Source organism: Hemitrygon akajei, chromosome 16, assembly GCF_048418815.1.
Source record: "Hemitrygon akajei chromosome 16, sHemAka1.3, whole genome shotgun sequence".
Classification (NCBI taxonomy): domain Eukaryota; kingdom Metazoa; phylum Chordata; class Chondrichthyes; order Myliobatiformes; family Dasyatidae; genus Hemitrygon; species Hemitrygon akajei.
The window spans coordinates 46,377,465-46,401,847 of NC_133139.1; the positions used below are offsets into that span (position 1 = coordinate 46,377,465).

Here is a 24,383-nt window from a genome sequence, read left to right on the forward strand (position 1 = left end):
TAGACGCATCTAGATGTATTACTGCCTTCTGCAGGATGTACAATTGATTACAGAATTTCAAGAAACTCAAATTCTCAAATATAAGCTAGTCGCACGTAGAAACTGAATAATAAACTCTTCAATCAGATGGCGATTCTCTTGGTGGCCAAACAAAGATTTAATAGAAAAACAAAATACATTTAAGTCAGACAGCCTCGTGAGCAATATTCTTCTTTCAATTTTATATCGATTACAACTCAGCAAAACATGCTGAACTGTCTCTGGACTACCACAGTCACATAATCCAGTTGGATGTCTTCCTATTATCTTTAAGTATTAGTTTAGCCCACAATGCCCCAACCTAAATCTTGTTAATTTCACCATATCTCTATGATGTAAAGAGTAACAGTCTGAGACCTTTTTAACTAGAGGGCGACTAGAAAAGAAATGCCTTCCCTTTAATGCATTTTTCCAATCCACTTGCCATTTCTTGTCTGTGCTTTTTTTAATCCTACTTCTCAATTCTGCTCTGCCTAGGGGTATTCTAATTCCTACTTGCCCGCTCTGTAAGGAAGACTTTGCAATGCCATCCACATTTTGGTTTCCCTCCACCCCAGCATGCCCAGGTATCCATGTAAATCTGACTTCACAACCCATCTTCCATACTCTAAACAAAACTAAGAGAATCTCAATAACACTATCAGGATGAGCTTTTGATGTATTCCCTTTTATAGCCTCTAAGGCAGCAGCAGAATCCGAACAGATGACAACCCTGCATGGTCAAGAGTCTTCTATCCACCATGAGGCCCAGAGGATTGCTAATAATTCTGTTGCAAAGACAGAAACACCATCTGAAACCCAGTGACCAATCCCAACTCCAAGTTGAGAAATGTACATCCCAAATCCTGCTTTACTGCTCTCTGGGTCCACTGAGCCATCAGTAAAAATCTTCAGATAAGATCCCCATTTATTATTTAAATATTCATTTACGATCAACCTGCTAGCAAATGAAGCTGAACCCAGGAGCTATTTATGTAGCCAGCCCAAAAGGAGAATCAGGTGCTTCAATTAGAGCACCCAACAGAACAAGGGAAAACCGGAAAACCTGGAATAAGGAACAGGAATGCGGACTTCACAGAGCAGACCATGACAAACACTGAGGAATTTAAAGTTGTTGACTTCGTCCACTCAGATCTTTCGATGAGGACAGGCTCATGGACTTTTAGTTTCCTCCTCCTGAAATCAATAATCACCTTTGGAATTGGCTTCCCCACAGAGGCAGAGGTGGTATTAAATGGAGCATATTCTGCCTGGTGGTGTTCTACAGGGATCTCTTCTGGAATCCCTGCTCTTTCTGATTTGTATACATGACTTAGATGAAGGAGTGGAAGGATAGGTTAGTAAGTTTGCAGATGACACAAAGGGTGGTGGTGTTGTGGATAGTGTAGAAGGCTGTCATAGGTTACAAAAGGACATTGATAGGATGCAGAGCTGAGCTACAAGTGACAGATGGAGTTCAATCCAAAGTGTGAAGTCATACACACTTGTCTGCCAGTTTTCAGCCCACCTTCCAGCTGATACAGATCCCACTGCAAGCTTTGATAGCCCTCCTCACTGCCCACTACACCCCCAATCTTGGTGTAAGACTACAATTTGCTGATCCAGTTTACCATATTATCATCCAGATCATTGATATAGTTGGCAAACAACAATGCACCCAGCACCAATCCCTGTGGCATACCACTAGTCACAGACCTCCAGTCAGAGAGGCAAGTATCTACTATCTCCCATGAAGCCTTTGTCAAATTCAATTTATGTTCTCATCCTGAATACCAAGAGAATGAACCTACTTAACCAGCCTCCCATGAGGAACCTTGTCAAAAGTCTTGTTAAAGTCCATGTAGACAGCATCTCCTGCCTTAGTCAACTTTCCTGGTAACCACCTCAAAACCCTACAATTTTTATTAGACACAACCTCCTGTACACAAAGCCCTGTTGGCTACCCCTAATCAGGCCCAGTCTAATCCAAATAGTTATATATCCAGTCCCTTATGATCCCTTCCAATGACCTACCCACTGCTTACATCAGGCCTATAATTCCCCAACTTATTCTCAGAGCTTTTCTTAACCAGCACTAGCTATCCTCCAATCCTCCAGCAACTCGCCCATGGCTAAGGATGTTTTTAACACCTCTGCGAGAACCCCTGCAATTTCTGCACTCTCTTTTGAGTCTTAGTATAAAGCAGTAGTAGGAAAAATATCATTGTTCTCCTGGTCACTTAACAGTCCTGCTGCCTCTATAACTTTCTGTTCACTCAAACACCTTCTGACTCACACCTCTATTGCTGAATAATATTGGCTCCATGTCTGGTGACGACTCCATTCTGAAATTGTCATCCTTGTTCTGCTGTCCCTTATTGGCCTCATTCCTCACTGTATCCGTTGTTCTTCTCCTGAACCTTGGACCTCCTCCATCGAGTATTAGGTTATGTTGCATTATATCCTTTCATGAGGGGAACAAGCTTCACTTGCCCCCCTAAAGGGTCTTGGGGCACATCAGTACTTAAAACACTGGATAAGTGCTCTATTAAAACACTGTTAGACATAATCTGAATCACTGTTCCCTCTAAGCTGTGCGGGTGTGCAGCCTTACAGTAACTGAACTGCCCCCATCCACACAGCCTTTATTGCTGCACAACTGGAACGTTAATATGATTTTTGTCAGAAATAATCCTACACTCTGAGTCTCAGCAAACTGCAAAGCGGCAAAGCTTTATTTTTCACGAGTCTGCAGAGTCGGACCCAAAACTGCTCCAGCAGTATTGAGCCCAGAGCATTACATTTCATTTCCTTTATACAGTCCCCCTCCCCACAGGCTTGTACATTTCGGGGGTCACATACACATTTTCTCATATCCTCTGTCCTTGGAGTTAGCCATCCGCAGAGCCATGTCTGCCAAGTTTTCAAACACTCATCGGCCTTGGAGTTAGCCACAAGAGTACAGCTTATCTCCATCTGTTTCATCCACCTCCGCTCTCAGCTCCTAGCTTAATGACTCCTTTTTAGTTCTTCATGATTACCACAAGGTACAGATTGTACCTATACAGTTTTACAAGAATCTTATATCCTTATTTAGCAATGTGTCAGCATATGTTTTGTAAGCTTAGATCTTAGCACAGTCTAACCTTAACCCTTTCTCTTCTTACAATTCCACCCTTTTTCTTTTTAGAGTGTGCTAAGGATTTGTCCAGGGATTCCACTCTTCCAGTTCTCTGCCTCGTTGCAACAGCATTTTAGCCGGGTCAGCTGGGTTCCCTGGCTGCATTACCTGTACTACTACTCGCGTTATTAATGCTCTCAAGCAGGGTATTAAGCATGGTAATATGATTATCATTATGAGTATTCCGCCAAATATTAACAGGGCTATTCGCCACCAGCTTCCTCCCAGCAGACTATCCAGCCAACTCAGGTTCCCTAAGGATCTCCAAGTTTGTACTGGCACATGGGCCAACTTCCGAATTTTGTCGGATATTTTCAACACTGCCTTTCCATTATCATTTATCTTTAGGCAACAGTTTGTCAGATTGAACTTTCCACAGACCCCTCCCTCGGAGGCCAATAGGTAATCCAATGCTAATCGATTTTGGTATATGGCTGTTCTCATCTGGCTTTGCTGCTCAGCCAGCAATTCCAGAGCCAATGCGGTTTGGTTGGTGATCACCTCTACTACAGCTTGTAGGCGTATTATTCGATTTAACATATATACCGGGGTTCGGTAACCCCATGACCCATCCTGGGCCCAAGTTGCTGGTCCGTAATATTCAATGATGCGTGCTGGAGGCCACTCGTCGCCCCATTCTCCCACCTTTATCTCCCGCTTCTCCCTTCTCAGTGAGTCAAATAACTTGATTCCCAATTCCCTATCTTCATCCTGGGGTAGGAGGAAGAACTCTGGCCTTATAAGGCCTAAGAAACAAACTCCTCCCCATCCTTTCGGCAATTTGGTGTATGCCTGATTCCCACAAATCCAGAACAGACCTTCTGGGACAAATCCTCCTTTCCTTGCTTTCCGCCAGGCTTTCCAAACACTGGGAATTCCTTCGTACGGGTTATGCCCACTGCAATTCCAGATTCCCGAATTGTTTCCCATAGCCGTACAATTGTCCTTTGCCCCTTTAGTTATGTACCAAGTCGGCTCCTCGGGCCACCAAGTGGCATTATTTTTTGTTTTAGCCAACTTTATACTCTGACATGGGCTTTCTCCTACTTTCACCTTCCCTTTTCTTTCTACACATACTTGTCCTTCCGGATAGTTTGTTAACTTCCATTCTTGCGTCCTCCCAGTCCTTTTCTTATCCCAATCATGAGCCAATAGCTCCCACACACTCAAACTCTCACCTATCCATGGCCATTGCTCGCTCATGTGGGGTCCCCCACAAACCCAACAGTCACTTACATTTAAACTTGTAGCTATTCGAGTTGCTAAGTCTATAAACAGGTTTTCCTTCATTTCCGGTCTTGTTTTTCCATAGGTTCCCCATTCTTCTCTGACTCCACCAAACTCTGCCCTTCCTTTTTCTTTCCTTTCACATATCCATTCTGTCTCAGGGCATGTACTTTCTCGTACACTCCAACTTCTCCCTTCTCCTTTTTCTTCTCTCACTGATCCACCGGGGTATCCCCTGTTCTTTCTCAGGGTATATTTTATTCCTCCCTCTTCACATTCCTCTTTTTCTTTTCCATAACATTGGTCATTTACATGTGAATGTGACACAAGGGCCCCGGGTCGTTCTTTTCCTTTCTCCAAAACTCGGTTCCTACACTTGTCACATTTCCCTTCTATTTTTCCCACATACAGAATTAAATATATTACAGTCAATAATGTAACAGTCCACATTGAGTTCATTTTTGTTGCCTTTTCAGTTTCACCACCAACGGTTCTTCACTGGGAACACAGGTCCACTCCGTGTGTCCCTCAGGCTTAACTGGTCCCTTTATTCTGGATGCGTGGGTCCACCCTTTCTCTTTTGTTCGTACGGCCGCCTCGGTGGTTAACAGGACCTGGAAAGGGCCTTCCCACTGTGGTTGTAACTTCTCCGGCTTCCAGGTCCGTACCAGAACCCAATCTCCAGGCACGATCTGATGTAAAGCAAAGTCGAGCGGCGGAGTCTGGGCCAAGAGACCCTTCTTCCGCAGTTCTGCAAAGGAACGAGATAGTGCCAGTAAATAGTTCCTTATAAAAATATCACCCCCTTGTAGCGTGGGGTACCCTTCTACCTTATTCCAATACGGGAGTCCAAACAGCATTTCATAGGGGGAGATTCCTATATCCTTCCTGGGTGCTGTTCGGATTCTTAACAGGGCGATGGGGAGACACTTAGTCCAGGGTAACTTGGTTTCTAGCATTAATTTGGTCAATTGCGCCTTTAAGGTACTGTTCATCCTTTCCACCCGTCCCGAACTCTGGGGATGCCACGGGGTATGGTATTTCCATTGGATACTCAATGCATCACAAATCAACTGGTGCGTCTTGGAGGCAAAGTGTGTCCCTCTGTCCGAGTCTATGGACCCCATGATCCCATATCTGGGGATTATGTTTTCTAGTAGTATTCGGGCTACTGTAGGCGCATCGGCCTTTGTGGTCGGGTATGCTTCCACCCAGTGGGTAAAATGATCCACTATTACTAACAGGTACTTCCATCTCTGCACTGAGGGTAGTTCGGTAAAGTCGATCTGGACTCTATGGAACGGTCTCATGGCCAGTGGCTGGCCACCTCTTGGAGTGGATCGCATCACTTTCTTGTTTATCCGCTGGCACGTCGGACATCCAGTTATCTCTTGCTGGGCCAGTGTGTATATTCCTTTGCATACATAGTCCCTCAGAATTGTGTCGCACATGGCCTGTACTCCCCAGTGGGTTTGATGGTGCAACTGTTGGAGGATGTTGCGGGTTACTTCCTTATTTAGTACCTGTCTCCCATCCGGGACCGTCCATTTACCATCAGTGTCTTTTCGGGCTCCTAGTTGGTTCATGCTATCAATCTCTATTTGGGTAAACATAGGTTGTTTAGTAAGTCCTTCCCTCACTGGTATCAAGGTCAGGAGTTGGATCGGGTCTTCAACGGCTGCTCGTTTGGCCTCCCCATCGGCTAGACGGTTCCCTACTGCTTCAGGTGTTGATCCTTTTTGGTGTCCGGGTACATGTACTACCGCAATCTCAGTTGGTAGGGCCAGGGCTTCCAATGTCATACTTATCATTTGCTCGTGTGCCAGTCCCTTTCCTCTGGCCGTTATCAGTCCTCTTTCTTTCCATATCTTCCCAAAGGTATGTACTATCCCATAGGCGTACTTAGAGTCAGTGTATATTGTTCCGATCCTCTTCTCCAATATCCTCAGAGCCCTCTGGAGTGCGTATAATTCGCATGACTGGGCCGACCAGTTTCCCGGTAATCTCCCGGACTCCACTATTCTTTCAGTCTCTCCGTCAATGATGGCATATCCGCTGTGCCGTACTCCATCAATACATCGTGAGGATCCATCTATATACAATTCCTGTCCTTCTCCCAGGGGAACTTCCTGTAAGTCCTCCCGGCTCTTTGTTTGCAAGTCCAGCAATTCAATACAGTCGTGTTCTGACTCCTTTTCTTCTAGTCCTCCATAGAGGAACTGGGCTGGGTTGCAACTGGAATCCTTTGCGAAGTTTAGGTCTTCTCCGGTCATCAGTATAGTTTCGTACTTTAGAATGCGGGAGTCAGTGAGCCACCGATGTGCCTTCTGGGCTAGTAGGGTGCTGACCGAGTGGGGAGAATGCACTGTGATCTTCCCTCCAAAGGTTAGTTTCCGGGCTTCCTCTACCAATATCGCTGTCGCTGCCACTGCTTGGATACAGGTGGGCCATCCACGCGATACCGGGTCTAACATTTTTGACAGGAAAGCCACGGGTTGCCGCTTTCCTCCTCTTAGTTGGGTGAGTACCCCTTGGGCCATTCCTTCGGCATTGTTGACGTACAGCTGGAATGGTTTTTCCAGGGCTGGCAAGACTAACACCGGAGCACGGATCAATTGCCCCTTGATATAGTTGAATTTTTGCTCCTCTTCCTTTGTCCATTTTACTGTTTGCTCATCTTGCCCGAGTTTATCATACAGAAATTTCACCAGGGGAGTATAATTCTCAATCCAGATTCGACAATACCCCACTAACCCCAGGAACTGTCGTATCTCCTTCTTGGTACGAGGTAGCGACATCCCTGTTATTCCAGCTATCCTTTCTGGGGTAATGCTTCGCTGTCCCTTACTGACCCGGTGTCCCAGATACCTTACTTCCTTTTCCACGAATTGTAACTTTTTCTTGGAGACCCGTAGCCCCTTTTTCCCTAGGAAGTTCAGTAATCTGATGGTATCTTCCTGCACCCCTTTCTGTGTTGGCCCGGATAGTAATAAATCATCCACATACTGTAGCAGTTGGTTCTCTGGAGCACATTGGAATTCCGCTAGTACTTGCTCCAAGACCTGCCCGAATAGGTTAGGTGACTCAGTGAATCCTTGCGGCAGGACCGTCCATCTGAGTTGTCTTTTCCGCCCTGTTGTAGGATTTTCCCATTCAAACGCAAACATGTCCCGACTGCTTTCTTCTAGCGGGCAACTCCAGAAAGCATCTTTTAGATCTATTACACTGAACCATTCATGGTCAGGGGAGATTTTACTCATCAGGGTGTACGGGTTGGGTACTACCGGGTATCGGGTCTGGACTACTGCATTTAGACCCCGCAGGTCTTGTACCATCCGATAAGTCCCGTCCGGCTTTCGCACCGGGAGGATGGGGGTATTATATGGCGACATACATTCTTCCAGCAGTCCATCTGCGATCAGCCCTTCAATTACCGGCTGCAGCCCTTTTCTTCCTTCCATCGCAATGGGATACTGCTTCCTCCTTACTGGGCGACCGTCCGGTAGCAAGGTGATCTGTAGAGGGCTGATGTTCAATCCTCCCCTATTTCCCTCTCTATACCACACCTCGGGCTCTATTTTCTGGTCGTCCTCTTCTTTTAATGCGAATAATTTTACTATTATTTCTCCATTGTTCGGCACTGTTCCAATGCCCAGTTGCACTTGCAGGTCCCTTCCTAATAGGTTGAATCCTGCCGAGGGCAGCAGGAGAAGGTCTTGCCTTGTTGCCCTATCTTCATATCCGACTTCCACATTGTCCACAATGGGCACTTGTATCGTTTTTCCTCCGATACCGGATACCTTCATTACTCTTGTTCCTGTTCGGGCGCCGGGAGGTATCTGGATTACACTGGATCTTTCAGCACCCGAATCTACCATAAAGGTTGTATCTGACCCTTGGGGACCTAATTTCAGATTTACCAGGGGTTCCTGTCGATAGTTTCTTCTCCCCAAGGGTAGGAACCCCCGACCCCCCTAATCTTCGTCCTCCATCATGGCATATGACCTGACCTCTCGCCGATACTTAGGACATTCCCGTTTAAAATGTCCTTCCTCGTTACAGTGGAAGCATCTTAGAGTCCTTCGCGTTTTCCTTCCTGGTTCTTGGCCATTGCCTCGGTCTGACCACGTTCCCCTCTTTTCCCTGTTTTCTGTGGTTACTTGCCGTACTGTCTGAACCATTATCCTAGCGGTCTTTTTCTGTTTCTCCTCGTCTCTTCTTACAAACACCTTCTGCGCTTCTCGCAGTAATTCACTCAAGGGTTTTGAATTCCAGTCCTCTATCTTCTCTAGTTTCTTCCGAATGTCTGGCCAGGCTTTCGATACAAATTCTACCCTAATTAGCTGTTGTCCCACCTCTGTCTCCGGGTCTACCCCCGCATATTGTTGCATATTTTTCCGAATTCTATCCAGGAAGTCAGTTGGGGTCTCATCGGGGTTCTGGTGGCTTCCGAACGCCTTAGTGAAGTTATGACCCTTGGGGACCGCTTGTCTTATTCCCTTTATCAGGAATTCCCTCATGTCTCTCATGTTTCCTTGACCTTCTCCGGTCTGCTTATCCCAGTTCGGGTTTAACAGGGGAAACTTAGGTTCCCCGGCATTCCCCTTCTCCTTTTCCCACATTACTATTGCTGCCTGTCTTATCATCTGTCTTTCCTGGGTGGAAAAGAGAGTTCCCATAATGGAGTACATTTCGTCCCAAGTGTATATGTTGGGTCCTAGGAATTGATCCAACTGTTCAGCCAGCCCCATCGGGTCCTCCAATAGATTCTTCATTTCTTTCTTGAAGGTCCTCACTTCAGTGCTAGTCAGGGGTACATTTACATAGCCCGTTCCTCCATTTGGTCCACTCATCGGGACCTCCCTGAGGGGACATAATTTTGCTTCTCCCTCTTCTTTCCTCTGTGACCCTTTCTTTGCTCCCGAACGGGTCTTCATCTTAGGGAGTCGGGACCTCGGGGGATCCTTTCCTTCCTCTTCCCTCTTTCTGTCTCTATCTATCCATTCTTTTCGCTCCTCATCTCTTTTCTCTTCTTCTTCCTCCCATTCCTCCTCTTCTTTCTCTCTCTCCTCTTCCGCCTGCCGTTGCGGATCATCCGGATGCGGAGCACTAGCAGCTTGTTCGGGCTGCTGGGGCCGGGGAACATAAGGGGGAGGTAGATGATTCAACACTTCCCAAGGAGGCTCTTCCTCCTTAGTTTTAGTTTCTAGTTTAAAACTTCTTGCGGAGTCTCCTGGTCCGGGAACCCAGCAAGAGGCATACTCATTTTCTTCCTCTCTCACATTTGGTTTAGAGTTTACATATATGTTTAAGGCCTGTCTAACCCAATCCTCATCTGACCCAAATGGTGGCCACCATACCGAGGACCCTTTTATTGGCTGTTTGGACTATAATTTGCAATATTCTACCATTCTCTTTTTCTGCTTTCCCTTTGTTCGTCCATATCCCCATCCTGCAAACATTTTACCGAGGGGGCTATCAGGAGGTACCTTCGGGAACAAACCCGAACTCTCCGGCTCCTCTTCCTTTGAGCTTCCCCCTCCCATTATTCCCTTCCCGGCCCGGTTCTTTTTACTCTAGGTGTCGTCACACCTACTTTACCCGGTCACACCCACCTAGATCTCAGTTAGCTAGTCTCATTTACCCGGTGTGCCGTAGAACCGTCTCCTTTCCTCCCTGCTTTGCCGCCTTGCGCTGTCCGGATCTCACTCGCTCAAGCCGTTTCAGACGACGAGCAAGGAATCAGGGACTGCCGAACTCGGCAGGGTGCACCTTCTCCGATGTCCTTCCTCTCGCCCTCCACGACCGGAGTGGGGATCCCGGACGAGCCCCCAGCTGTCAGAAATAATCCTACACTCTGAGTCTCAGCAAACTGCAAAGCGGCAAAGCTTTATTTTTCACGAGTCTGCAGAGTCGGACCCAAAACTGCTCCAGCAGTATTGAGCCCAGAGCATTACATTTCATTTCCTTTATACAGTCCCCCTCCCCACAGGCTTGTACATTTCGGGGGTCACATACACATTTTCTCATATCCTCTGTCCTTGGAGTTAGCCATCCGCAGAGCCATGTCTGCCAAGTTTTCAAACACTCATCGGCCTTGGAGTTAGCCACAAGAGTACAGCTTATCTCCATCTGTTTCATCCACCTCCGCTCTCAGCTCCTAGCTTAATGACTCCTTTTTAGTTCTTCATGATTACCACAAGGTACAGATTGTACCTATACAGTTTTACAAGAATCTTATATCCTTATTTAGCAATGTGTCAGCATATGTTTTGTAAGCTTAGATCTTAGCACAGTCTAACCTTAACCCTTTCTCTTCTTACAATTTTGAAATCTAGTTGTGAAATACCATGTAATTAAATGTGCCTTTTTGTGTGGAGAAGGGGAATTTAGGGTTCTATGTTCCCAATCTATTTTTGTTTGTATTTTACGTGGGGGAGGGGGGATTTGGGAATCAATGTTCCTGGTCCATTTTTGTTTGGTTTTTTTTTGTTTGGGGAGGGGGAGTTAGGATTTGATGTTCCCAAACTATTTTTGTTTGTATTTTGTGTGGGGGAGGAGGATTTGGGGTCGATAGTCCTGGTCTATTTTGGTTAGTATTCTGTGTGGGGGAGGGGGGATTTGGGGGGATCGATAGTCCTGGTCTATTTTGGTTAGTATTCTGTGTGGGGGAGGGGGGGATTCGGGGGGGGGGGGGGATCGATAGTCCTGGTCTATTTTGGTTAGTATTCTGTGTGGGGGAGGGGGGGGATTTGGGGGATCGATAATCCTGGTCTATTTTGGTTAGTATTCTGTGTGGGGGAGGGGGGGATTCGGGGGGGGGGGGGGATCGATAGTCCTGGTCTATTTTGGTTAGTATTCTGTGTGGGGGAGGGGGGGATTTGGGGGATCGATAGTCCTGGTCTATTTTGGTTAGTATTCTGTGTGGGGGAGGGGGGGATTTTGGGGATCGATAGTCCTGGTCTATTTTGGTTAGTATTCTGTGTGGGGGAGGGGGGGGATTTGGGGGGGTCGATAGTCCTGGTCTATTTTGGTTAGTATTCTGTGTGGGGGAGGGGGGATTTGGGGGATCAATAGTCCTGGTCTATTTTGGTTAGTATTCTGTGTCGGGGAGGGGGGGATTTGGGGGATCGATAGTCCTGGTCTATTTTGGTTAGTATTCTGTGTGGGGGAGGGGGGATTTGGGGGGTCAATAGTCCTGGTCTATTTTGGTTAGTATTCTGTGTGGGGGAGGGGGGATTTGGGGGGTCGATAGTCCTGGTCTATTTTGGTTAGTATTCTGTGTGGGGGAGGGGGGGGATTTGGGGGATCGATAGTCCTGGTCTATTTTGGTTAGTATTCTGTGTGGGGGAGGGGGGATTTGGGGGGTCAATAGTCCTGGTCTATTTTGGTTAGTATTCTGTGTGGGGGAGGGGGGATTTGGGGGGTCGATAGTCCTGGTCTATTTTGGTTAGTATTCTGTGTGGGGGAGGGGGGGGATTTGGGGGATCGATAGTCCTGGTCTATTTTGGTTAGTATTCTGTGTGGGGGAGGGGGGATTTGGGGGGTCAATAGTCCTGGTCTATTTTGGTTAGTATTCTGTGTGGGGGAGGGGGGATTTGGGGGGTCGATAGTCCTGGTCTATTTTGGTTAGTATTCTGTGTGGGGGAGGGGGGGGATTTGGGGGATCGATAGTCCTGGTCTATTTTGGTTAGTATCCTGTGTGGGGGAGGGGGGATTTGGGGGATCAATAGTCCTGGTCTATTTTGGTTAGTATTCTGTGTGGGGGAGATAGTTTTGGGATTGCTGACCACGTTGCCGCTCTTTTCTTTCTCGGTTCCGTGGCTATTAGGATAAGAATTTCAATGTAGTATACATTGGTAATAAATGAACTTTTGGTAGCTCATTGGTAATAAACATTAACGCTGTCCAGTCAAAACTATTTCGCCATTTCGCCTCTGAGCCTGTCAGTTGCCTGACAGGTTCCTTGTGTTGTGAGTTGTGGCTTGTTTTTGTTTGATCTGAAATACTCTATATTCTGACTTGTTAGGGTAATCTTTCAAAAAAAAACCTAATAAGAAATTGTTTTAATTATAAAATTGTTAAAACATTTGTTTCCATAAATTTTGTCAACATTTTATTTTATTATAAATGTTTTCTGACTTCGTTAAACTTTTCAAATAATAATTTTTAGTATTCTCAAATAATAATTATTGTTATTTTATTTTCCTCAGAACGTCAAAAAGAAAAGCAAAGGAAGAGTTAATGCTTTGAATTGTAAAGCTTGTACATAAGGTAGAGTGGCTTTTGTAACTCGTAGATACTGAACTATCGTCTTCACATAAAAAACTAATAAAGTTGGCGATAATTTTACATTATCAAGATCCTGTGATGTTGTACTTGTGTGGAAGCGAAAGTTGGGGACAAGTAGTGGAAAAACAGGAAGAATGGAAGTTATATTAATTAAAATGACATCTTAACCAGAGAATTCATAGAGACACGGTTACCAAATTACTCAGCCAGAAGAAATGTAGAATTTTGCGCATATTAACTGAAACACCACAGGAACGTGAAGCAAGAGTTAAACGAGATGCGCGACAGAAGTCTAAATGATATGCTCAACGGGATAACATTATCTTCGCGATTAAAAATAATGCCTCTATGCATTCCGTGCAAGAAGTCCATGCACGTGTGGCCAAATATGTAAATACGCCAGAGTTGGTACAGCAAGAACTTTATTTGTATTTGTTGAGTGCATCAGCTCAGTGTTTCAGAAACAGGTAATGGAAGAGTTGCGAAATCTGCTTTCCAAACACTAACTGCTGGCGGAAGTACAGACATCTCTCTACAGAAAATGTTAACTTTCTATTTTAAGTTTCGACTGGAAAACGAAATTTTCTGTAAGACTGTGTGGATATTTTAAAACATGTGACAGTATCAATATTGTTGAAGCAATAAAATAAGATTTAAACATCAGCAACAATTCTGATATTCAAAAGAAGGGGATGTTTACGGCAGACGGGGAAATGTTATGCTTGGAAAAAATGGTGGGGCAGCAATTCTTCTGTCTGAGCACATTGTGTCCACACTGACAAAATCTGGGATTAGACGACGCATAGGGAAAAAGTATCATTTAGGCAGGATGCAGAAACACTGTATACAATGCTCAGCAGGTCGTCGGTTACAAAAGGAAAACTAGAAGAATTAGCTAATGTCGCAGAATATGATATTGTGTTATTTAGACCTCCAAATTAAGTAAAATAGCTGACAAAACATTTTGCCGTTACTGCTTTAAGGGATTACGAAGTTTTGATCCAGAATTGCAAAGGGCGAGTTAATGAATGTAACGATCCAATCAGCAACTACTGCCTAAAGATTTTGACCAATCCGCAATATCTGATAATACTAACGTTTAGTTAAAACTGGAAAGCTGGAAGGAAAAAGAAGCAGAGGCGGACAGAATGAAAATGAGAGATGGATTAACATCATGGTCAGAAACGGGGGGGGGCAACAACTACAATCCGGAGGGTCAGGGACCGTGATGGATGGAGAGGCATGATCGCCCACGCCGGACGGCAAGGCACCTGAAAAAAAAACTGGCTGTAACCATGTTTTAGAAGGTCTGGCATCTCTTTGTAAGGTCCTTCGGGAAAGTTGTTTGAATACAATTGAAGCACTACAGTATAAACAAGTTGTACCTTGGCGATACTGTTTACTGAGTGAGAAAATGAAAGATCCGCTTGCATCTACAAGTTCTGACGTCGATATTATTAGATTTATTAAATATGTGTGCAATTACTTGGGCAATGGATTTCCTGACGATGATTAAGAGAATGGCGAGCTTTTGACCCTGTTGTTGTTGCAAATGCAGCCAATTTTGCAACTGGAAGAGAATGGTGTACGACTGACAAAAAATACTCAAGCTCTTGTTACAAACTATGATGAAAACGTTTCTGAGAAAGTTGAGACTGGTTCAATTAAGACGCCCACTGGTATATTGAACTATGTGCTTAGAAACGAAGAATTTGGAAAACCGTCAGTACTTGTTGGCATTGTTGGAATATTTCAAGCTTCTAGTGCTGACTGTGAACTTGGATTCAGTCTTGTGAATTCAGTCAAATCTAAATCCAGAAGCAGACTAGAAGTGAACCTCTGATTGGTCTAATGAAGATTAAGACTTATCTTTCATCTGGATGCGAAATTAATCCGGACGGTGTTTATAGACAATGGATTTATAATAAAATAAGACAAGAAAAAGTTTAGGAAACAAAGGATTTTCTTTGTTGTATTGTATTCCATTATACCCTTCAATTAATAAATAAAATCAAAATAACGCGATTTTTCGATTTTCATAGTATAAATGTTACAAAAATAAATCGTTTAAAGTGCCGCACAGTTTTCAGGCTGAGTAAAATATTCTGTTCAGAACCATGGTTGCTCTGCACAACTGGAACAAAAATAGAGGGCAAGTTGATTTGAATTATGAAAATCTTTTCCAATCTTCATCACCACAGTGCTTTGATAGAACAGGCATTTGCTCTCTCTTACCTCTTGGTACTGCTTTCTATGGAATGATTTCCAACTAGTCCAGGCTTCATCCAGTGCTGGGTCCAAAGGAAAGCCAAAAGCTATTCTCAGAAATCCGACCATCACACAGCTGGCACTCAGAGGGAACTTCATGCTGAGGAGTCTGACAGAGCAAGGCCTTTGAAATCATCAACAATTGTGAATAGCATTCATAGATACCTGAAGGGTAATTGCTTCTTTATTGTTGAGGAACATTTGATTAGAACATTAGAAAGATTTTGACAAAAACAGGCTTTTCAGCCCAGCAAATATTGCCAAATTCATATTTGCATAGTGTGTTGAAATACCTATCAAGTTTAGATTTAAATGTCTCTAAGCTACTACCCTCAACTACACAACCAGGTAGCTTGTTCCATGTGTCCACAACTTACTGTGTAAAGAAAAGCTTCCTGATTTTAGTCTGAAATCTTCCTTCAACCAGTCTCCACCTACATTAACTTTGAAGTAGCAATTGCCATCCACTTTGCTTTTGCCCTTAATGACTTTCAACAACTCTATCATGTTTCCTCTCATTCTATGTCTACTTAAGCTAAAAAAAAATTCTTTCTTTCAATCTTTCTCCATAGTCCATACCCTGCAAATCTGGAATGAGTCTCATCACCCTTCGCTGAACTCTCTCCAGTCCCTCACACAATATGGGGATTTTAAGGAGAATGTCTCTAGACTTGAACTCCGCTGACCACATTATACAGTCCAACATTCTATTAGCCTTCCTAATCGCTTTTGTGCATTGTCTAGATGTTGATAATGATAAGTCTATCAGCAGCCCCAAATCCTTCTCATGCAGTGCACTTTCTAACTCAAGAACCCCCCCCCCCCATTGGATATTTATATCTAATATTTCTACTTCCTCTATGTAATACTTTACATTTAATAACACTAAATTTCATCTGTCATTTATTTGCCCACATCTGGATCTGGGTTAGATCGAACTGTATTGATTCTGCTGCCTGAATGATAACAGCCCGTTCCCCTAATTTTGTGTCATCAGCAAGCTCTCCTAATTTATTTGTTATGTGCTTATCCAAATCATTAATGTAAATTAGAAACAAGTGGCCCCAAAACTGATTCCTGCAGAACCCAACTTTTAACATCTTCTAGGTGTGAAAATTATGTTCTCATCTTAACTCACTGTTTTTGAACCAATTCTGGACCCATTCGCACACCTTACCCTGAATCCCTGCCTCCTGGAATCTGGCTATTAACCTTTTGGGGGTACCTTGTCAAAAGCTTTCTGAAAATCCAAATTATATCTACCACTATTATCACCATAAATTTTAGTTGCCTCTTCATAGAATTCCAGCATATTTGTAAAACATGATTTCCCCTTTCTGAACCCATGCCAGTTCTTATCATCTGCTTTTCCATCTCATTCTTCATTAATGTTTCCATTATCTTGCCTGCTATACACGATAAGCTTACTCATCTGTAGTTACCAGGGTCAGCCTTCTTGTATGCCAGGACAATGTTAGCCCATTTCCAGTTCTGAGGGATTTTACCCAGTATTCACTGATTTTTGAAAAATACATGTTAGGGATTTGTAAATACCTCTTTAAATACCCTTGGATATATTTTGTTTGGCCCTGGAGATTTAAACTTTCAGCCTTTTCAATTGAAGCAAGACTTAACTTTCTAAGAGCTCTAAATCACTTAAAACAACCTTACTTTTCTCTGCACCCAATTCCATATTGCTAGCATCTTCACAAGTGAACATTTTAGCAAAATATGAGTTAGGAGTATCCACTTGTCAGGAATGGCAGCAGGATTGGACCCAAATGCAGGATGCAGACACTGAAGTACTAGGGGTAGGACAGGATGGGGATGCCATGGCATGCAAGGGGTAAGACAGGCAGAGCTGGATCCCAAAGTTCATGGCAGGGCAGGAGGATCCCTCATGGTGGGCCACATGGATCCCAGGCAGGGCCACCACCCAGGCAGAAACACGGTGGCCTGGGCAAGGCACAGACACCTGGGCAGGTGCGGGGCACAACCCATGGGAAACAAGGAGAGGGAAGGGTAGGAGTCCTTAGGGCAGGCTGCATGGATCCCGGGCAGGGCCGCCTCCCAGGCGGAAAACACGGAGGCCTGGGCAAGTGGCGGACACCTGGGCAAGTGAGGGGCACAATCCATGGGAAACAAGGGGAGGAAAGGGTAGGAGTCCTCAGGGCAGGCTGCATGGATCCTGGGCAGGGCCACCTCCCCGGCGGAAAACACGGAGGCCTGGGCAAGGCACAGACACCTGGGCAAGTGCAGGGCACAACCCTTAGGGAGCAATGGGTGGAAAGGGCAGAACCCCCACCAGGCAGCAGCAGTCCAGCCAGACCTGCCCAACAGAGGCAAGAGATCAGTAGGAGGCTGGGTCCAGGGTGAGCAGCAGGACTATCATGATACACCAGGTACATTGGTAAAGGCAACCAACAGCACAGGCAAGGCAAATAAGGCAGAACAGCTGGACCAGCGCACAGGAGAGAAGCAGGGGAACAAGACCAACCAGATAGAGCATATACAGAATAAGGCAGCAACCAGGGCAGAACAGGATACAGAGCAGGGCAGCAACCAGGGCAGAACAGGATACAGAACAAGCTGGCAACCAGAGCAGAGCAGGATACAGAGCAGGGCAGCAACCAGGGCAGAACAGGATACAGAGCAGGGCAGCAACCAGGGCAGAACAGGATACAGAGCAGGGCAGCAACCAGGGCAGAACAGGATACAGAACAAGCTGGCAACCAGAGCAGAGCAGGATACAGAGCAGGGCAGAACCAGATCCAGAGAGGGCAAAACAGGTACAGAGCAGGATTCAGAGCCAGCAATCCAGGTACAGAGCAGGACAACCCCACAACTAGGCTCTCTCCCTCTCTCTCGTTCTTGTTTTACGGCCTATTGGCACCCAGCTTAATGGTACAATACCGCCACTTTCTTCTCCGGAGTATGCGATGGACTCACATTCTAAATCCCTTCACCCAATCGCACACATACACATACCCTAACCTACACTTTATCCTCCCCATCCTAGTCCCCCATTTCTGTTTATCCATCATATCTTATAAAAAACCCCGTACCCCTTAAGAAAGCTAAAAATACCCTGACCTGTGTTCTCTCACCCATGCCCAGCAACCCTTTTAATGTGAATTCCTGCACCCCCAATTCCCTTAGATTTATTCTCATCTCTCTCTTTATCCCATACTTCCTGTAACTCAGAATTACATGTTCTACTGACTCCTCTTCCTGACATTCCTCACACAATCCTGTCTGGTGTTTCCCTATCAATTTCAATGTTTGGTTTAGTGCACAGTGCCCCAGCCTTAACCTAGTCCACACAATTTCCTCTCTTCTGTATCTACGTCCTACCCTAGTACCTGCAACACTTTTTTGTATTTGATATAAATGCCTCCCTTTCCCCTCCCTGTCCCATCTTTCTTGCCACATTTGGTTAATTTTTTTCCCATATTACACACTTAACCTCTGCTTTACTGATACTAATGTGCATTTCTATATTTTCTTTCTTTATTGCCCTCTTTGCCAACTCATCCACCCTTTCATTGCCCTTCACCCCTACATGAGCTGGAACCCATAGAAATTTAACCTGACTTCCCTGATTTGCAACTCTTGTGACTGACTGAAGGACTTCATGAAGTACATCTTGCCAGCTGTTTGAGTGAGAAGACCTTAAACTTGCTAGTACTGAAGATGAATCTGAGCATATCAACGCTTTGACTAGTTTAGTTTTCTCCACCCAACGCAACGCAACCAACACTGCCATCATCTCCACTGTATACACTGCTAACTTATCAGATGTTCTTCTGCTGATTGCAATTGCTTTTACTGGTATAGCCACCCCAAACCCTGTCACTCCTTTCTCAGGTTCCTTAGCACCATCTGTATAGACCCGAGTATAATCACTATACTTTTCCATCACATGACAGTTAAATGCACTTACCAAATCAGTTTTATATTTTCCTTTCCTTTTTACCTCTAACAAGTGCCAGTCTACGTCAGGCCATACCAGCTTCCATGGAGCTACAACCGGATAAACTACTGAAGGACTTATCCTTAGATCAAACACTCCACATGATCTAGCAATATCATTCCCTACCCAACTAAAGTTTTCCCTCTGAAACCTCCCATTTTCCCAGGACACCTGCAACATTCCTTTAGCAGGGTGAGAATCATTGTGTCCCTGCAAATTAACCCAGTAGTTTGCCATCAATTGCATCCTTCTTAATTCCAAAGGCATTATTCCCATTTCTACCTGCAGGGCTGATGCTGGTGATGTTTTAAAAGCCCCACTACACACTCTCAAAACCTGAGCCTGAATAACATCCAGTTTCCTTATAAGAGACCTAGCTGCTGATCCATATGCTACACTTCCATAATCCAATACAGATCTTACTAAAGCCACATACATTCTCTTTAATGCTGAACAACTTGCTCCCCATTCCCTACCAGTCAAACATCTCATCACGTTTATTACTTTTCTTCATTTCTCCTCAACTTTCCTGATATGGTCTGCCCATGTTAATCGTGAATCAAATATAACTCCCAGAAATTTATATGATCCAACCCTTTCTAATTCAATCCCATAAATCCTTAACTTCTTCCCTACTTCAATTCTTTTTCTAGTGAAAAATACAGTTTGAATTTTTTTCCACTGAAAATCTACATCCTCAATCATAACCCCACTCTACCACTTCATCAATTGCTCCTTGTAGTTTCCTGATTATATGCTCCGTGTTCCTGCCTCTTTTCCACAAGGCCCCATCATCCACAAACGGTGACCTACCTATATCCACTGGTACCTTTGTGAAGACATCATTGATCATAACTGATACAGGACTTTGTGATATGGTGCAACTCAAACTACCTGTGTCTCAATATCACCAAGACCAAGGAGATGGTGGTGGACTTTAGGAGATCTAGGCCTCATATGGAGCCAGTGATCATTAATGGAGAATGTGTGGAGCAGGTTAAGACCTACAAGTATCTGGGAGTACAGTTAGACGAGAAGCTAGACTGGGCTGCCAACACAGATGCCTTGTGCAGGAAGGCACAGAGTCGACTGTACTTCCTAAGAAGGTTGGCGTCATTCAATGTCTGTAGTGAGATGCTGAAGATGTTCTATAGGTCAGTTGTGGAGAGCGCCCTCTTCTTTGTGGTGGCGTGTTGGGGAGGAAGCATTAAGAAGAGGGACGCCTCACGTCTTAATAAGCTGGTAAGGAAGGCGGGCTCTGTCGTGGGCAAAGTACTGGAGAGTTTAACATCGGTAGCTGAGCGAAGGACGCTGAGTAGGCTACGGTCAATTATGGATAACTCTGAACATCCTCTACATAGCACCATCCAGAGACAGAGAAGCAGTTTCAGTGACAGGTTACTATCGATGCAATGCTCCTCAGACAGGATGAAGAGGTCAATACTCCCCAATGCCATTAGGCTTTACAATTCTACCGCCAGGACTTAAGAACTTTTTAAAAGCTATTATTAATGCTTTTTGAGATAGTGATTTAGATGCATATCATATTTTTACTGAGTTAAGTATTGTATGTAATTAGTTTTGCTACAACAATGTATGGGACATTGGAAAAAAGTTGAATTTCCCCATGGGGATGAATAAAGTATCTATCTATCTATCTATCTATCTAAAGTAACGGGCTAATCACACTACCCTGAGGTGTGCCATTTCCCACTATATACTGTTTTGATAATTCTGATCCAATCCGAACTTGAATTTTTCTACCAAACAAAAAAATCTTTAATCCAATTAAAAACTCTCCCCCCAACCCCCAGCTTGTGCAGTTTAATTAATAATCCTTCCTTCCACATCATATCATAGGCTTTTTCAATGTCAAAAAACACTGCAGCTACTGATTCTTTATTTGCCTGGGCCTTCCTTATTTCAGTGTCTAACCTTATCACTGAGTCCATGGAGTTCCTTCCCTTCCTAAAACCACTCTGATAACTGCCAACATTCCTCTCTTCTCAAGATCATATGATAACCTTTCAGTTATCATCCTTTCCATTACCTTACATATATTTGATGTTAGTGCTATTGGCCTGTAGCTAGTGGGTTTTGACAGATCCTTGCCAGGTTTCCTTATTGGAATTACTACTGCTTCTTTCCATGCACTTGGTAATCTTCCCTTCTCCCACACTGTTATAAAAATGCAGTAACTTCAAGAGCGCTCCTTCTCCTAGATTTTTTAGCATAACATAGCATATTAGATCTTTGCCTGGGGAGGTTGGTCTCGATCTCTTTATTGCTCTCACCATTTCTGCCAAAGTAAATGGATCATCAATTATATCATCTGTTTCTTCCCTCCTGTTTAACACATCTGGGTATTGACTCATTGTTCTTTCCCTTCTTCAGACAAATTTTCTGAACTATGTATCTGTACAAATGACTTGGCCATGATCTCAGCCTTATCCCTGCTGGAGACTGCTGTTTCCTCCTCAGATATCATTACTGGATACTCCCAATCCCTTCTATCTCCCCCCATCCTCTTAATCATTCCCCATACCTCTCCCACAGGCATTGTTCTTCCTATTTTGTTGCAAAAACTCCTCCAACTTGCCCTTTTAGCTTGACGTATAGTTCTCCTCACCACTGCCTGTGCCTTCTTATATTGAATCAGATGCTGCATATTATGGGTTCTTTTAACTAGCCTGAATGCTCTATTTCTGGGTTGGTTTTTATTTATTTATTTATTTATTTTATTTTTTTAAAAACAGCCTGACAACATTCCTCTGTCCACCATGACACTAGTTTTCTATTCATCCTATTTTTACTCCTGGGTATAGATCCTTCTGCTGCCATAATAATTGCTGAAGTCACCTGACTGTTTAATTCATCTATACTTCCAGAAATGTCAATCTTTGTCAATGCTTCTTCATTCAACTTCTGGAACTTACCCCAATCTGCTTTTCCAAACACCCACTTTGGGACTCCCCCACCTGGTCTTATTTCAACTCTTTCACCCACTGAACATAAAACTGGGTAGTGTTGAAGCAGTCCAAACTCCCCAGTTACTAATGCCAGCCAAGACATGAGACACTAACAGAATATCTAATACTGACTCAGTTCCTGTTGTTATGTTTATCCTTGTTCCTCTACCATCATTCATACATACCAAATCCCTTTCTTCCATTAAATCTTCAATTACCGTTCTATTTGAATCTATAATGAGATCCCCCCATATTGTGCTGTGAGCATTTAAATCTGCACACCACACTACTTTGTCTATTTTGTCCTTATATCCTTAGTAGGCTGTCCAAATCCAACCTCTTACATGGATTGTAGAAGTTAATTATAACCACTCCCTCCCGTCTCTCCGATATTTCCACCACTTTGTATTCCTGATCATCTCCTTTTTCCAGTACTCTATACGGTATACCTTGCTTGATTAACATAGCACAACCTCCTTCTCCCCCTAGATTTCTATCTTTCCTTATCATTGTATACCCACGTACCACAAAGTCTAAAGCTGGTTTCAACCAAGTTTCCTGAATACACACTACATCCGATTTTACAACCATTTCCTTAATAAAGTCCTTAAACTCCTGGCCATTGGCCAGTAAACTCCTTGCATTCCATTGCAAAAGAATCACCATAATGAGTACTAACCAACCTATGACACTTCCTGGCTTGACTGATTAATGAGGTTCTCCCTCACTTCTTCCCATGTCAGTCCTACTAACCCTAAATGGTTTACTTCTGCTTTGACCACCAGCTGAATTTTGTCACTTTTTGACTTTATCTCTGCCGTACTGTTAATGACTCCTGCAATGAATGTTACTAGAGCTTTTTCCCCCCACATAAATCCTGTCATTTACTTTTCACTGCATCTCTTGCATCCCTATTGCTCTCTGGTCACTAGGAGCATTATTCTGTTCTCTTGACATTCTTACAGCTTCTGCATAAGTGATCTTTATTTTCACTCTCATTTCTTGAATTTTATTCTCCCATCCCATAACCTCACACTCATTAATGCCACATTATGAGCTCCTCCACAATTACAGCATTTTGGTTGCACTCCTGTTCCGCACTTTCCATATTCATGATCATCCCCACATCTAGCACAGCTCCTCTGCCTTTTACAGTTTTTAGCTATGTGTCCAAACCTTTGACAATTATAGCACCTCAATGGCTTTGGCACATTTACCCTTACTGGGTAACCCATGAAACCCAGGAACACTTTCCTTGGAACTCTTTCTTCTTCAAATTCAATCAATACTGTTTCGCTTTCCTTTTTCACTCCCTCCTTCATTGTTTTCAGTCTTTGAACATTCATTACTTTCCCTCCTTTGATATTCCTCTTCAACTCCTCCATGTTTATACACATTGGTACCCCCATGATCACTCCTTTACAACCACCATTTCGTGCTTCCACCCTCCCTGTATATTCCACCTTGCATTTTCCTATCTCTTTTAGCTAGAGTGCTTTCTCAAGTTGTTCCTCATTCACACATCTTACCAATAAATTGCCATCATTAAAGACTTTTACAAATACTATTTCCCTTATCTTATTTGCCAGAGTTGTTGTTAGCACAAATAGGTTAATTTTCTTCATGAGTCCTTGCACCTTCTCATTAAACCTAATTATGACAACACCTCCTCTCTGAACTTGTTCATCTTCCTCACTTTCAGAACTCTCTCCACTATCATTTCTTATTCTTTTATTCCCTTTGTCTGTTTTCATTCATCCATCCCCTCACTATCTCCTCATTTCCTTTAATTCTCCCATCACAACCATCCATTTCTCCCCAGCTGCCTACCTCTGATCCCAAATTCCTATCCCACTCCTTCTCCACTCTCTTTCCCTCAGCCCCTCCTCTCACCTTGTCTGCCATTACCAGACCCAGGCAACCCCCTCCCAGCAATTCCCACTCCTTCCCCACTCTCTTTCCCTCAACAAGTTTCAAACCACTTTCACACATACACCAACTGAATTCAAAGCCCAATTCCAACTCCAGCCCACAACCAGGCTCAGTCCCCGAGCCCCTTTTAAACACCTGCCCCCTAACAGGCAACAGGTGTACCTCCTTAAGCCAAGATGATCCAGGAGAGCTGGCTGCAAGGCCCGGAGTCTGGAGACCGCAGACTGGAGCAAGACCCGGAAGGCGGGCTCCGGACCGGACCCCAACACCACTATGCCCTTCTGTGCATAGTTCAACAACCCACTATTATTCCTAATGCACTGAACTTCCTCCTTGACTTTTCTTTTACTACGAAAGTATTGAAAAAATCTATTGGGGTCGATCTTAGCAATTTCAGCAATACCCTTCTCAACCTGCCTTTTGGCAATCCAAATTTCCCTCTTGACTGTTGTTCTCGTATTTTCATCTGCCCTACAGTTAACAACATCTCTATTTTTCTGTGTTCTTATTTAGCTGATTTTTC

The 24,383-nt window shown here is 44.1% G+C and overlaps 2 protein-coding genes across 5 annotated transcripts in view; both read right to left on the minus strand.

Annotated features, from left to right (window-relative positions):
- LOC140740013 (procathepsin L-like) overlaps window positions 1–24,383 on the minus strand; it is a 51,980-nt gene that overhangs the window by 23,887 nt on the left and 3,710 nt on the right. For 3 of the 4 annotated variants that reach the window (XM_073068795.1, XM_073068794.1, XM_073068792.1), the window contains exon 2: window positions 14,954–15,110. The exons of the other annotated variant lie outside the window; for it this stretch is intronic. In XM_073068795.1, the coding sequence (XP_072924896.1) occupies window positions 14,954–15,085 (132 nt within the window). In that variant the 5' untranslated portion in view covers window positions 15,086–15,110. The remainder of the gene's footprint in view (window positions 1–14,953; window positions 15,111–24,383) is intronic. 4 annotated transcript variants of the gene reach the window in all.
- Window positions 2,732–10,746, minus strand: LOC140740012 (endogenous retrovirus group 3 member 1 Env polyprotein-like). The gene is made up of 2 exons (XM_073068791.1): window positions 10,071–10,746; window positions 2,732–5,177 (listed from the first exon to the last, which is right to left on the minus strand). Exon 2 carries the CDS (start codon window positions 4,883–4,885, stop codon window positions 3,215–3,217), a length of 1,671 nt encoding a protein of 556 aa, XP_072924892.1. The 5' UTR covers window positions 4,886–5,177; window positions 10,071–10,746; the 3' UTR covers window positions 2,732–3,214.